General features: G+C 38.5%; 2 protein-coding genes across 3 annotated transcripts in view; one reads left to right on the top strand and one right to left on the bottom strand.

The window, feature by feature from the left end:
* The window catches only part of kcnh5b (potassium voltage-gated channel, subfamily H (eag-related), member 5b), a 1,142,829-nt gene that overhangs the window by 679,818 nt on the left and 449,296 nt on the right, over positions 1-13,715 (top strand). The gene's annotated exons all lie outside the window — the stretch shown is intronic.
* Positions 1,335-11,920, bottom strand: nubpl (nucleotide binding protein-like). Of its 2 annotated transcripts, none has more exons than XM_046062588.1 (11): positions 11,744-11,920; positions 9,678-9,822; positions 9,414-9,448; positions 8,924-9,014; positions 7,955-7,994; positions 7,723-7,813; positions 7,538-7,631; positions 5,390-5,484; positions 5,178-5,298; positions 1,744-1,826; positions 1,335-1,649 (listed from the first exon to the last, which is right to left on the bottom strand). In XM_046062588.1, the coding sequence occupies exons 1-11, from the start codon at positions 11,870-11,872 to the stop codon at positions 1,587-1,589; spliced, it is 987 nt and encodes a 328-aa protein (XP_045918544.1). In that variant the 5' UTR covers positions 11,873-11,920; the 3' UTR covers positions 1,335-1,586. The 2 variants fall into 2 exon arrangements, with proteins under 2 accessions (XP_045918544.1, XP_045918545.1); XM_046062589.1 differs by having other exon boundaries at positions 5,399-5,484; positions 11,744-11,918.

Raw genomic sequence — 13,715 nt, 5'->3', positions numbered from 1 at the left:
GTTTAACATGATTTTTCTTCACTCCATATTCAACCAGCACCATCTGCTGTTTGTCCAGGGAAGCGCACAGTGCTGGGAACACTAACAGGATCTTTCAGGTTATTTTCAGCTTCTTACTTTTCTTCTTTCACACGAAACTCTACCTGTTTTTCAGACATATATATCCCTGCACACCAGTGTTTCCAATGTATTTCCATGGTATCTTTTGTGTCATGTCAATCAAAAAACAACTTCTGTTTGCTTCACGACAGAAGAGATTTATTAACAGTTTCCCAGTCCAAACAAAGACATAAGCAACATACACCCCTTGCATGGTTTATGTGACTAGAACCAAAATAAAAAGTTTCAACATCAGGCATATTTATGTTTATTAATGTTATTTTTATATCCATTTCTATGCATGTAAAAGAAATCATCTTTGCATAAAAATGATGACAATTGATGATTTTAATGTTATTACAATTGTTATTATGTTATTTTTATAGTATTTTTGTTAGCTTTTCATATGAATTATATTTTAACCACTGCTGCCACAACTGTTTTCCAGGAAGTGTGGGAACCCTGACAATAAATCTAAATTCACATTTCTAATAATTCAGCTCCTCAATGGTCTGAGAAAACATACACACTTGTAAATTACAACTTAATAAAAGGGCGTTTAACAAAGGCGTCACTTTGTGCTGAAAAGCGGTGGGGACATTGCGGGGCTCAGATCAGGGGTGCAGTGATACACTTAGCTCACGAGACGTGACGATGCACAATATTGGGGTCCTGAGAACAAGTCAAGTCTGCTGGGATATATGATTTAAGGGGATCTGGCGGTCCTCCCCCATAGGATTTTGAGCATTTAACACTTAATTTCCTGCATTCTTGAGAAATGTTCCCCACTATATTTTGGTTGAATGGTTTATTTATATAAAAGGAAACAAAATTCTTGGACAGTTTACATTTGTTTCTTAGATATTTAAACATTTCTCAAATCATTTTCATTTGTTTTTTTCAAATTTCTTGTTTCAAGCTATTTTTCAGAACCATGTTAACAAATACTTAAAGAGGTGGGGACATGCCCCCAGTGTAAATGACTCGTACGCTGTTTAAAACTTACCTTACACAACAAAAATAATTTTCTTATGACCACAATTTTATATTTTTCCATTTCATTTTCATGATAAAGCAGCACTAAAAGAGATACGGATATAAAACTACAGGACACTACAGCACACGGGCTGGAGGAGCCAGGAATCGAACCACCGACCTTCTGATTTAATCTGTCCACCCGTTTATTTGAAACATTTCAAAAATGTTTATTAAAAAATGTATAAAAAAACCAGACAGAATTTATCTCACTGTTTTTTATTAAATATCATCACACAACTAAATAAATCACATTTACTCAGTAATACTGCAGTTTAGTGCTAATACTCAGTATACTCAGCGTGTACTGTTACAAATGTTCAAGTGCTTTGGACTGAACTTACTGTGCGTTTATCTGTGTGTTTGTGTGTGTTGTGTCAGTGCACATGGAGTGTCTTCATGTGCATTCAGAACGTTACATCAACCAACTGACTTCCTGTTGGAGCTGTCAATCAAGTGTTGACCTCCTCTAGTCTCTGGACCACAGCGGACGCCACCTTCCTGTATGCCTCCGCCTAGAGAGTGAACACACACAGAGTAAAGCACTACGCTAATAGAAACACACCTCAGAGCATCGTTTGTTGCAGGTAAACAGAACTGAACAGAGACCTCTGGGCTGTCCGGAGACGAGACGACCACCGGCTGTCCTCTGTCTGACATCTCTCTGATGTTTAGATGAAGAGGAACGTCCCCTGGAGGGAGACAGAGAGAAAATAAGACATTAGGTGCGTTCCAGATGACGGCGGCTGACTTTCTCCGACTTGACAATCTAACGTGAGCTGCATGCAACTGCAGGGGCGGGTAATAAAAACAGCGCCGTCAAGTCGGACACAATCAAATTCAAATTTGCTTTATTGGCATGAATGTATAGCAACAATATTGCCAAAGCTATATATAAATTACATAAGAACAATTAATTTCATACATTTCATTAAATAAGGAAATAAAACAGTAAAAGTTGTGTTTGTGTGTGTTAATAAAAAATAGAAATAATAATAAAAAAAATATAAAAATTCCGTAAAAATAAATAGTAAATAAGTAAAACAATAAGTGTTTGTGTGGTAGAAAATGAAAATAATATATTCAATTAAAATTAATAGATAAAACAGTAAGCGCGTGTGAAAAAATACAAATATATTAATATTTAAAATAAACTGAGTAAATGACAGTAACGTGTGTGTGTGTGTGTGTGTGTGTGTGTGTGTGTGTGTGTGTATTAATAAATAAATTGGTTAGTTAAAAAATAAAATAAAATAAAAATCTGTATCAAATGTGAGATTTACTAAATAATAGTGCTAATTTGAAAATTAGTACTATTATTTATCAGTCTGAGTTTCCACTGGTTGTCCTCAGTTTGTGGCACGAGGAGACATGTTTTGCAGCAATTATTTGACATTTGCGCATTTCTCCTAGTATAAAGGGGAGTTTCTGTTTGTCTGATATAAATTCAAATTCGGGGTATATTTGTGGAATGTTTGCAAAGTGTTTTTGTCTTAATGTTTTATATTTAGGGCATGAGGTTACAATCTACCTGCAGGCTGAGATCAATGACTGATCTCGCAGCATTTGCGAAGAAAAATGCCGCGAGATCAGACAATAGTGTGGTTCCAACTTTGTGCACCCGCAGAAAAGCAGCCCCCTTGCTCTCTCGAGGTTTTAATGTCATGTGACATGGTGACGTTTTGCACCGCGGGCGAAAGTCGGACACAATTTCTAACCAGCGTGCCTCATATTAAGTCCAGCACGCATCACGTCAGCGCTGAAGTCAAATGCACGTATTGAAAGGCATATTGAAATCCATCAAAAATGATCAGAAACCAGCCAGCAGTTTGTTCTGTAGAGTGAAAACAGAAAATTAAAGTAAGTTGCTGTTTTCTTCTTGCTGGAAAGCTGGAAAATCATCTAACTGCAAACAGGCTAGTGGCGCTAACTTTTTCAGCGTAAAGGTCCATCTTACAGTATAGGCCAACAACACAAACTTATATTTTTAGATGAACTTGGAGGGCTTTGAAATCTGGTTACAATCAGCTGAGGGTTGGGAGTTTAGGTCACAACTTATATTAACTAGGGATCCACCGATGTGACCTTTTCCGTCCCGATACCAATACCTGGGATTTAGGCATCTGCCAATGCTGAGTACCGACCCGACACCGGTGTAAAATTAATTAGCTGTATTCCTCCTTGTGTGATGTTGCTCGCATAAAATAAGGATTCCCAGTTTCTTCTTCACAAACTGTATTTTGTGTATTTATCTCCCTCCAAGCTCTGTTTGCTCTTTTAGCTTAATGATCGGGTCTACCGGCGCACTGCTGATGCATCGCGTAGTAGGCGTGTAATTGAATTGAACAGATCAGCCCCGCTGATACCCATTCCAGCTTTCTGAGTCAGTATCGGGCTGATATCTGATATCAGTATTGGTTCGACGCATCCTTAATAATAACATCGACAAAAGTATCCGGAAAACACAAATATCGGTATAAAATATTCCCTCACGGTCGAATTCCAATCTCACATGAATGCAGCATAAATGTGCTCCGATTTAATTAAAATATTACTTTTAGCTCTGGTGTCATTCTAAAGGCTGTAAAATGGAGCATTTAGTGACACTACATATCTAATAACAGGGTACCCCCCCCCCCAGGATTCTCAAAGTAAAACTTAAGTACTGAAATTTAATACCACCTTCTCGGCTGGATAATGGAAAATCTGTATGAATTTTAAGCCTGAGAAAATTATTTACAAAGCTATGTGAATTTAATAAAATATTTTATTATAATACATTCATATTTAACACACTATAGCTTTTTGGGATGTGTTTGTACTTTGATAAAATGAATCACGGATGTTACTTTGTGTTGAAAAGTGGTGGAGACATAAGAGTTCAGGTGAGGATGTACTTGGCTCACATGCACGACTTACAATATTGGGTTCACGAGAACAAGACAAGAAGATATTTTAACACTATTTGATGAAATATTCAATGCTGAAATATAAAAATGAAGGGTCTGCATTCTGGAGACAGATTGTCCTTATTTATATAAAGTGATTCAGGTGAAAATTCAAAGAATATAAGAGAAAGAATATAATGCAGCACTCAGCAGCTTTTTTTTTTTTAGGTTAAGAAACTTTTTTGAACAAGGCACATTTGTTTCTTCTATCTTTAAATTACATTGCATGTTTTTTTTATTGTGCAAATAAACCTTTCTCAAAGTATTTTATTTGTTTTTTTAACATTTCTTGTTGCAAGCCATTTTCAGAACATATTCAACTAATGCTTTAAAAAAAAAAGTGCTGGACACATGTCCCCAGTATCCACAATGTAAATGACAATATTTGTGCACTAAGAACTCTTAAGGGGTGAAATCAAAAATACCAAAAAATTGTGTGGTATAAGTTGTTGCAATTAGTTACATGTAATGTAATATGCCTGTTATGCTAACCTCAGCGGCACTGCCCTCAGCCTCAACCGCCAACTTGTCCATATCTGGCTTTCTGAATTTCAGACACTTGCCTATTCTCAGGCGACGAGCTAGCGTTAGCTTGTTAGCAGCACGTGAGAGAAGTTTTGTTTTCATTCCTGACGACTGACTGATACGCGCCAGAGCTGGATGCCAGAGCTCTTGCACCGCGAACACGCCACAGTCCAGAGCGTAAAACTGAACACTGACGTAAACATGAACGTTGACTGTACTGCCGTATAACATTAAAGTCACACCAAACGGAGAACATTATGAAGTCTCACACACACAAAGTATTTATTTATGACGTTACGGCATTAATTTAATCCTACGAAATTTAAGACTTTTTTTCACCCTGAATAACTTAAAATGAGTCTCTCCTGTATTTCTGACCATTCTGCCATAACAGTTGGCTAAAAAAGTACTTCCACCTGCTCAGAAAGATGTAGACACTGTGTGTTTTAACTATGTGACTCGTGCGACTGCATTCAAACTAAACAAGACCAGAACTTCCACGTAGCCGGTCCAACATACCTGCTGCCTTTACTTTTACATGAGCAGCTACTCGCTGGTCCTCCCACCTACCTAATAATGTGACTCCCAGAGTGTCTGCCAGCTGTCGGGCCCCGTCGGAGCCGAAGATGTGAGTCTGGTGGTTACAGTTGGGACACTGGAAGACGCTCATGTTCTGCACCAGGCCGAGAACCTGGACACCGGACACAACATGCCAACCCTCAATCTGTAGATCGGTTCATCAGATTGTGCAACTTTTTTCACAACTATTTATATTTACACACACAGATTACCGGCACGTTAACTTTCTTGAACATCTCGGCTCCTCTGCGGGCGTCCAGCAGAGCGATGTCCTGCGGCGTGGACACGATAACCGCACCTGCACAACACAACCCGCACAGCTTCACTTTACACAGAGCACTTTCAAAAGGATAATTTTGAACACATTTTCACATATTCTGGTGATGAAATGACGAGTAGGTAGAAAGGTTTTGAATGCATGCAGTAGATGTTTCAGCAGCTGAAACTGAACCGACTGCAGCGCCTGCAACGTAAGTTACGTCCACAAAAAGTGCTTCTTGTTGCCACCGTGGGGCTCAGACTGTTATACCAGGTGTCTGACAACATCATGGAAAGGATCCAACGAGGGACTGTCGTCTCGCTCAATGACAGTTCTCGCCCCTTAAAATCTCGTGAGAGGCAAGTTGTAGCAGGAAGACGACGGAGGACATCGGGAGAGGAGGTTGTTGTGTACGTAGAGGAGCTGCTACCAAGACTTTATTTAACGTTACTCCAACACAACAAACTCCTCTCTCCAACTCCAACTAAGGTGACCAGACGTCCCGAAAAATTCGGGACAGTCCCGAATTACGAGCAGTTGTCCCAACTCCTGTCTGGTTTATCCCGAAAATTAGACTGAACATGGGTTTTGATTATAGCCTAATTAATCATTAAGTACTGATCGTTTTATTTATAAAGGGGCGGTGCCGGCTTGATGACAGACAGGTGACTTCATGAACAAAAATAATTAATTTTACCGTTGTGTTTTGATTTTTACGTGTGCCGGTAGCCATCCATTGCCATCTGGTCACCATAACTCTGACTCACATTTCCACCGTCGTCTTCCTGACACAACTCCCCTTTCACGAGATTTCAGAGCGAGAATTGTCCTTGAGCGAGACTTTGGTTTCCTGCAAAGCATTTCACTAGTCACTAGAATATGTAAAAATCAGTTTATTGTCCTTGGACGTCTTCTGTGCGTGGACAGAAAAAACTGAACCTCCTTCACGCCAACTTGGCTCTCATCGCTTCCTTTGTAGGGATTCGGGAAAAACAACCACGACCAAGCAATGCATCTCAGGGCGAGGAGCAAAAAGGTTTTCGTTCGTCGAGTCCAAACAAAACTAAACACATAAACTAATACCTGGATTAGCTACATTGACTTGGCAGACAGGCTTTCTGTTGGTGAGTGCAAAGTTATTATTAGCCCGAGCATGAAACATGCGAGGTCCCTAATGAAACTGAAGGAATCTTTTATTTGTTTGTTTTTTTTCACAGTTTACAGGGTGCGCACTTTAACGAACTCCTCCTAGAGATTTAGTCCGATCGACTTCAAATTTCTGCTGTGCCTTCTAAAGGCATTGACGGTGAAAAGTTGTGCTATCTGTGACTTTTCGTCAATGGTCTTGTTCGTGGCGTGCCGTCCAAAATCGATGATTTGCTGTGAAACAGGAAGTTGTTATAACTTCAGTGTGCATGCTCAGATCTGCACCAAACTGTACATGTAGGATGAGAGTCCCGCCCTGAACACATCCATATGACAACGAACACTTAATGTCATAGCGCCACCTGCTGGCAACAGGAAGTGTCATGTTTTACACTGTTATGTACTAATCCCAACATTTTTCTCAGTCTCAGAAGAGCCTTAAGAATTGATGATGCTATGTTGTGAATCTTGTGAGTTTTCAGATAACGGTGTGTCCTTGGCGTGGCGTAACTTCGCTGTACATGCTCATATCTCTACCAAATTTCAAACATTTGGTAAGGGTCACGCCCTGAACACATCTACAGGTCAAAATTCACTCAAAGTCATAGCGCCACCTGCTGGAATCAGGAAATGTCCCTTCAAAGATGCAGCCCCTGCGCACTGAATCACCAACTTTTGTGGTTCATGCTTCGATCTGTACCAAACTTTACATGGTTGATAAGAGTCCCGTCCGGAACACATCTACATGAAAATATTCACTCAACGTCATAGCGCCACCCACTGGTAACAGGAAGTAAGCCTTTTCTGACAAAACGTGGCCGCCTCACACCTCGACGCGCTACACGTGCGAGGGCCCGCCCAACGCTGCTCGCAGCTTTAACTTTTATTATATCCCTCACTCACAAGCATGACAGTGTGTGTTCCAGTGTGTGTGCGCGTGACTGACCTGCTATTGGGATGTTCTGGGTGATTGACAGTTGGACGTCTCCTGTGCCAGGAGGCATGTCGACTACCAGATAGTCCAACGACCCCCAGTCCACCTAAAAACACACACATACACCTCAGTCTATTAGAATTCAATTAAATGTTGCTGTCGAACCTCGGTGGTTATTTGCAGACGAACGGCCTCACCTGTCTGAGCAGCTTCTCTATCGCTGACATCACCATCAGGCCCCTCCACACGATGGGAGCCACATCCTCCACCAGGAAGCCCATCGACATGCTGAGAGAGGAGAGGAGAGGCTACAGAAAAGGCACGAGCGACACAAATTCATTTTGTTTTAGCCCTGAAGGACAAGGTGAAGGGTTACGAGTGAAGAGGAGAGAGACGTGATGACGTAATGTTGCGACTGGAAGGACTCACCAAGGAATCCCGTAGTTTGTGAGCGGGATCATCAGATTGTCTGGAAGAAAGAGAAAACAGCTGAAGTCAGTTTAAAGATTTGTCACAAACCTCCCAAGACCACGTAACACCTAGAACCACCACAGAGAGCCTAAAGTAACTCACTCCCCTTCAGGTAGGGTGTCACGGGACCTTATTTTGGAAGAAATATGTACGATGGTCAACGGCGAGAGACAACTAATGTTTTTAATCCCTTTTAAATTATGCCCTGAATTACACCCATGATGTTTGTCAGTTTAAAAAGGTAACAAACAAAGTATAAAACTGTGAAAATACGTAATTAAAACCCATAAACCCAAAAATCGCGTATGTGACGCCATAACTTTCAACTGTCAATGACTGAAGCTAACGTCAAATAGCTTCCATGTGTTGATGGGCTACAACTAACAATTATTTTCATTATCGCTTAATCTCATTTCCACGATTAATCGGTTAGTTTTTTTGTCTATAAAATGTCAGAAAATGGTGAAAAATGTCGATCAGAGTTTCCCAAAAGCCAAAGATGACGTCCTCCAATGTCTTGTTTTGTCCACAACCCAAAGACGTTCAGTTTACTGTCACAGAGGAGCAAAGAAACTAGAAAGTGTTAATCAAAATCGTTGGCGATTCATTTAATAGTTGACTTCTAATCGATTAATTGTTGCAGCTCTAATGTGTAGATGATGTGATGAAAGGACCAGGAGTGACAGCGCTAACATGTTGGTGACGTATACTGTGCGAGACGAGAGACGTAGTTCACTAAGCGGTTTCAGACGAAACTAAATGTTACTTTTCTGTTTCACAACAAACTGCAACTTTCCTGACGAACAAAATTGACAAACATCGTGTGTGTAATTCAGGGCACAGTTGTCACTCGCTGCTGACTACCGTAAATATTTGATCTTAAATGAGGTCCCATGGGGCGGATGATAAAAAACAAATGTGCCGTACTGTCAGAGAGCTCCGGGTTTCCCTTCAGGTTCATCAGTTTGGGGATCGACGGACCGTAGACGTCAGCGTCCAGCAGACCGACTGACTTAGACTGAGAGACAAAGACAGAAAGTTCAGCATTAAGAAGGAAGACAAACTATCTGACAGAAGTGAGAAGTAAAAATGTATAGGCTTACGCACATGGGTCTGTTGTGGTAATAGCTATATTGCTTTTAGGAATCACGCCACATCTGTCTGCACCAGGACAGCAGTCTTAACACTTGATGTCCGATCAGGCGTTTCTAAATTTCATCATTATCGGGGGGAAAAAAATGACCTGTGTACCACAAATTCACTCTATACCCCGATCAGACAGAAATTCAGTCTTTAAAAGGCCTAAACTGCCTTTGTGTATCTGTTTGTTTTTTAAATAAATTGATTGGCCAAAATGTAAAAAAAAAAGCGATCAAAGCTAAAGGAGACATGTGACGTAAGAAAGAAGAGTCCTTACCTGATCGTTGGCCATTAATCCAAGAGCCAAATTCACTGCAGAGACAGAAAAACAGACGTTAATTACCTCCGACAGGAAACGTAGAGACAACAGGCTGGATGAAAATGTATTACAACAAATATGTTTTAAATTAAAAAACCCAGTTGTTCTGTCTTTTTTATGTAACATCCATCACAGACTCCAAAAGCTCTAGATGTATTTAATCCAGAAGAATAAAGATCCTGGAAAAGTCCTTCATTTTTCAGCAGGAAATCCATTCTGTACCTGAGGTGGTGGACTTTCCCACGCCACCTTTCCCTGAAGCCACGACGACGACCTGTTTGACGCCCGCAATGGGTTTCTGTTTGGGAAGACCTCTCGCCATATGCTGCTTCTGCCTCTCCTGTAAATCCTTCCTGTCCACCGACCTCTGCGAGAAACAATAACACGCGAGGTGCTCGATGAAAACAACCTGAAGGTTAGGATGAGGTGACTGGTTTCCATTCCACACCTGGTTAGGAAACTTAAGATACTTGAATCATCAGTTTGGCTGTTGCGCCTTTATCACATACTATGACAATTTGCATGCCTTTAGTTTTCAGAAAGTTAAGACTTAAAATACACTGTGGGGTTTAATAGAAATAAGTAATAATAAAAGACAGGAAATGCTTTGCTTTATTCACACTATGGCATAAATCTGAAAATGTTCATTGTAATTTTAATAAAACAATTGCTGCTTGATGGATCAGGTTCATGCTGAATTTGCCAGTAGTCCCAGAAAACATACAAACAATTCAATCTAGCTTTATTGGCATGAATGTAAAACAACAATGCTGCCAAAGCTACAAATAAATTACAAAAGAAAAATTCATTTCATTACAGTTCATTAATCACTATAGGGAAAAAAATAATAATAAATAATAATAATAATAATAATAATAATAATATATATATATTTTTTAAGTAAATAAAACAGTAAGTGTGTGTTAAAAAAATTAAAATTAAATATTAAAAATTTAAATAAATCAATAAAAATGTGTGTGAGTGTGTGTGTATACAAATAGACAAAACAAAAAATCTGTAATAAATAAAATAAATAAATAAATGAGGAATTACTAAAATAACAGATAATGAAAATAATAATAATTTGAAAGTTTTTCAGAATAATTATTTAATATATTTATGAGTCTATTCTAAGCTCCCACTGGTTGTCCTGAATTCATGTCATGAGGAGACATCGATATGGTAGACAAACTAATATATAGTGGTGGTTCTGTGTTGTTGCTGCTGAGACAGGTAAAAATCGACAGAATTTAACATGGAGTACGGTAAGAAATTTCAGAGCTTTTCTGTCCAATCGGACCAATTTTGGCCAGCCGATAAACAACTTTCTTTAACTGTAATAAGGTAGGTAAACACTATGTAAGGTGTTTAGGGTTTATATGATTAAATACCACTTTCTAATAAGGTGACATTCATAAAAGTTTTAAATCACTTTCATTTCATTTCAATCATTCACTTCTGCTTTATAGCTCAGTGAAAGGCCATCAATAAGAACACCTTCTGGGTTGCCAAGGTGTAAAAACTTCTTTGATTTATCCTCATCCAGCATCTGGACCAAAATCCATTTACCAACTTATTAACATTTAGCTAAAACCTTATGGACTTCTGTATTTATAACTGCAGACTCAAAGCACTTAGATTTATTAATGGGTTGCAACGTGGTTTATGACAGATAAGCATTAATAAGATTATTAAGCCATTGGTTCCTATTTAAAAAGGGTGAATTATTATTTGTATTATTATAAAGTGGTGCAAATTATTTTAGTGTCAGTATTTGTATCCACACACAGAGACAAAAACAGTACAACAATTACGGCTGCTGTTATCGCTGCTGCTCTTACATTATTTTGGTTTTGGGAAATAACAAAAAACTGTAAAGAACAGTTTACTAAAACCCAATTAGACAGATTTATAAATCAAGTTGTCAAATTCTTTCAGCAGCAGTACTTATGTCAAGTCCGGACGAATACAAAAAGCACTTCCGGTTTTACAATTCAAAATAATATCTTTTAACGTTTTAAATAAATTATTAGTATCAACCTATCAATGCGGAAGTACATGTGTACTACATCACATGTGTGAGGAACAATATGTAATCAAATTTTAATGCAATATAATGACATCTATCTACGTTTTAAATACTTATTTTAGCCGTCACCGTTTTTATTTTGTAAACTTCCGGTCTCCTTCTTGCTTTCTGTTTCTGTCTAGCTTGACGTTACCGTGAAGCTATTAGCTAGCTTACCTGAAGCTGCGCTATTGCTCACAGAAACGGACAGTAATCTCACCTGGCAGCGTATGAACTGTACACAACACGCAGGCCCGGGTTTTATCTCCGTCCCTGTTCGTAAAACTGCGGGTTTATTAAGAGATATTCTCAGTAAATAGGACAGTCTGCTGTACGTGAACGCAGCCATCTTTAGCTGTTTAGATTCCTGCTAAGCTCGTTAGCTTGCTGCGCGTCAAGCTTGCTCAAATTGCGCATGCGTATGTTGTATGTTTTATTTACTTCTCTAAATAGTTTGTACTTTTTAAACTTTATTTATTTGTGCTTTTAATGTTGAACCTCTGCGCAGGTTTTAAAATAATAATCTGATACTTCAGAAACAGAAAGACTTTATTGATCCCTGAGGGCGAAGCGTTGTGTGACAGTTCCTCACGTTGCTAATCAAGGCATTAAAGAATTAATAGGCTGGTAGAAAATCTAAATATATAAATAGGAGTGTGAAAACATGCACATTACTCTTCAATATGTGACATAAGTATGATGAATAAATAGTAATAACAAAGAGTACTGATATGTAAATATTTATTCTCACTGCACAAACTGCCATGTTGCACATATTATTCTTCTATATTATTATTTTATTTTGTCTATTTTTTATATGTACATAATTACAAATTCTTTCCCCCTGTAATATTTTAGCAAAACACAAATCTGGAGCAATGCACCTGTAAATAACTGCCACATTGTTTGTTTTTTTCTTTACACATAGTTCTACTATTTTTTCTGTTTATTCTATATTTATTATTTATGTCAACTTTCTGTTTGTCTATGTCTAGCACTTAATCACCGTGGCAAATTCTTCGTATGTGTAAAATACTACTTGGCAATAAAGCCCTTTCACAATAATAACCAGATATAATAATAACCATAATAAACCAGAGTATTGCACAGTAGTCGAGTATTGCAGATAATATTGCACATAAGTCAAGGTAGTGGATTGCATGTGTTTTAATTTGTTTCTGCTTTATTTTGTTTTTAAATATTATCATTCTCTTGTATATTTACCTTTTAAAACGTGCTCCAGCTTTCATGTTGTTTCCTTTTTGTGTTCTGTATATGTAGGCTTAAAACTTTTCTTTTTAATAAAGCTTTTAGTTAAGGATATGATAAGGCTTAGGGCTAGGATCTATTTTATTATTTCTTCTACATTTTATAATTATTTATTATCTTGTTGTTTTATCATTATGGATCTGGATTTTATTTTGTGTATTTTATCATGTGCCTTTTTCGTGTCTCTGTATTTGGACCATGTCGTTGGTGATTTTACACTTTAAATAAACCTGACTTGACTTGAAATGTTTATTGTTTGTATTTTGGTTTCTTACAACCATCCTGAGCAAAAACTGCAAAGATATTGCGCAGCCCCGAGCTCCTTTGTGCAGCTTTACTTGACTTTAACACGGAAGTGTGTTGCATGAGTTTCTTATGATCCTTCTTCGCCATTCATTGCGCACTTCTGTCAGTTTATGCATCGCTTTCATCCCGTTCGTTGATGTGAAACTTTACAAATTGTGTCTGCTGGATGTTTCTTCTGCGGCGCCGTTTATAAAGCGGGCCGAGTTGAAACCGGGGAGGCAGCAGAGGGGAAATAAAACAAGGATTAACCCCGAGCTGTGATGACGGAGAAAGGCAGCGCTCCCGCGGCCCGGGCGGTGCTGCAGCAGTGTCTGAGCGCCAGGCTGCAGGTGAAACCCGCAGATGAACACTCAGAGGCTGAGTTTGTCCAGGTGAGAACACGTTGTGGTTGCATGATTATTTACTGTTAATGCACTACAGTGCTGTTCACTGCAATCAAAGTGATAAAAGTAAAATAAAACGAGTAAAAAAGGACACATTACATGGAAAACTAATTCTGAGAACTCAAAATAAAATGCTGAACTGGAATAACCTTGCATCTGTTTATTCTATATTTATTATTTATGTCAACTTTCAGTTCTTTTAAATTAAGACTGAAGACTTTTCTTTTTACCATT

The sequence above is a fragment of the Micropterus dolomieu genome, linkage group LG11, assembly GCF_021292245.1.
Source record: "Micropterus dolomieu isolate WLL.071019.BEF.003 ecotype Adirondacks linkage group LG11, ASM2129224v1, whole genome shotgun sequence".
NCBI classification, from domain to species: Eukaryota; Metazoa; Chordata; class Actinopteri; order Centrarchiformes; family Centrarchidae; genus Micropterus; species Micropterus dolomieu.
The sequence above is the reverse complement of the archived record's forward strand: the minus strand, read 5'-3'. Positions and strand labels throughout refer to the sequence as shown.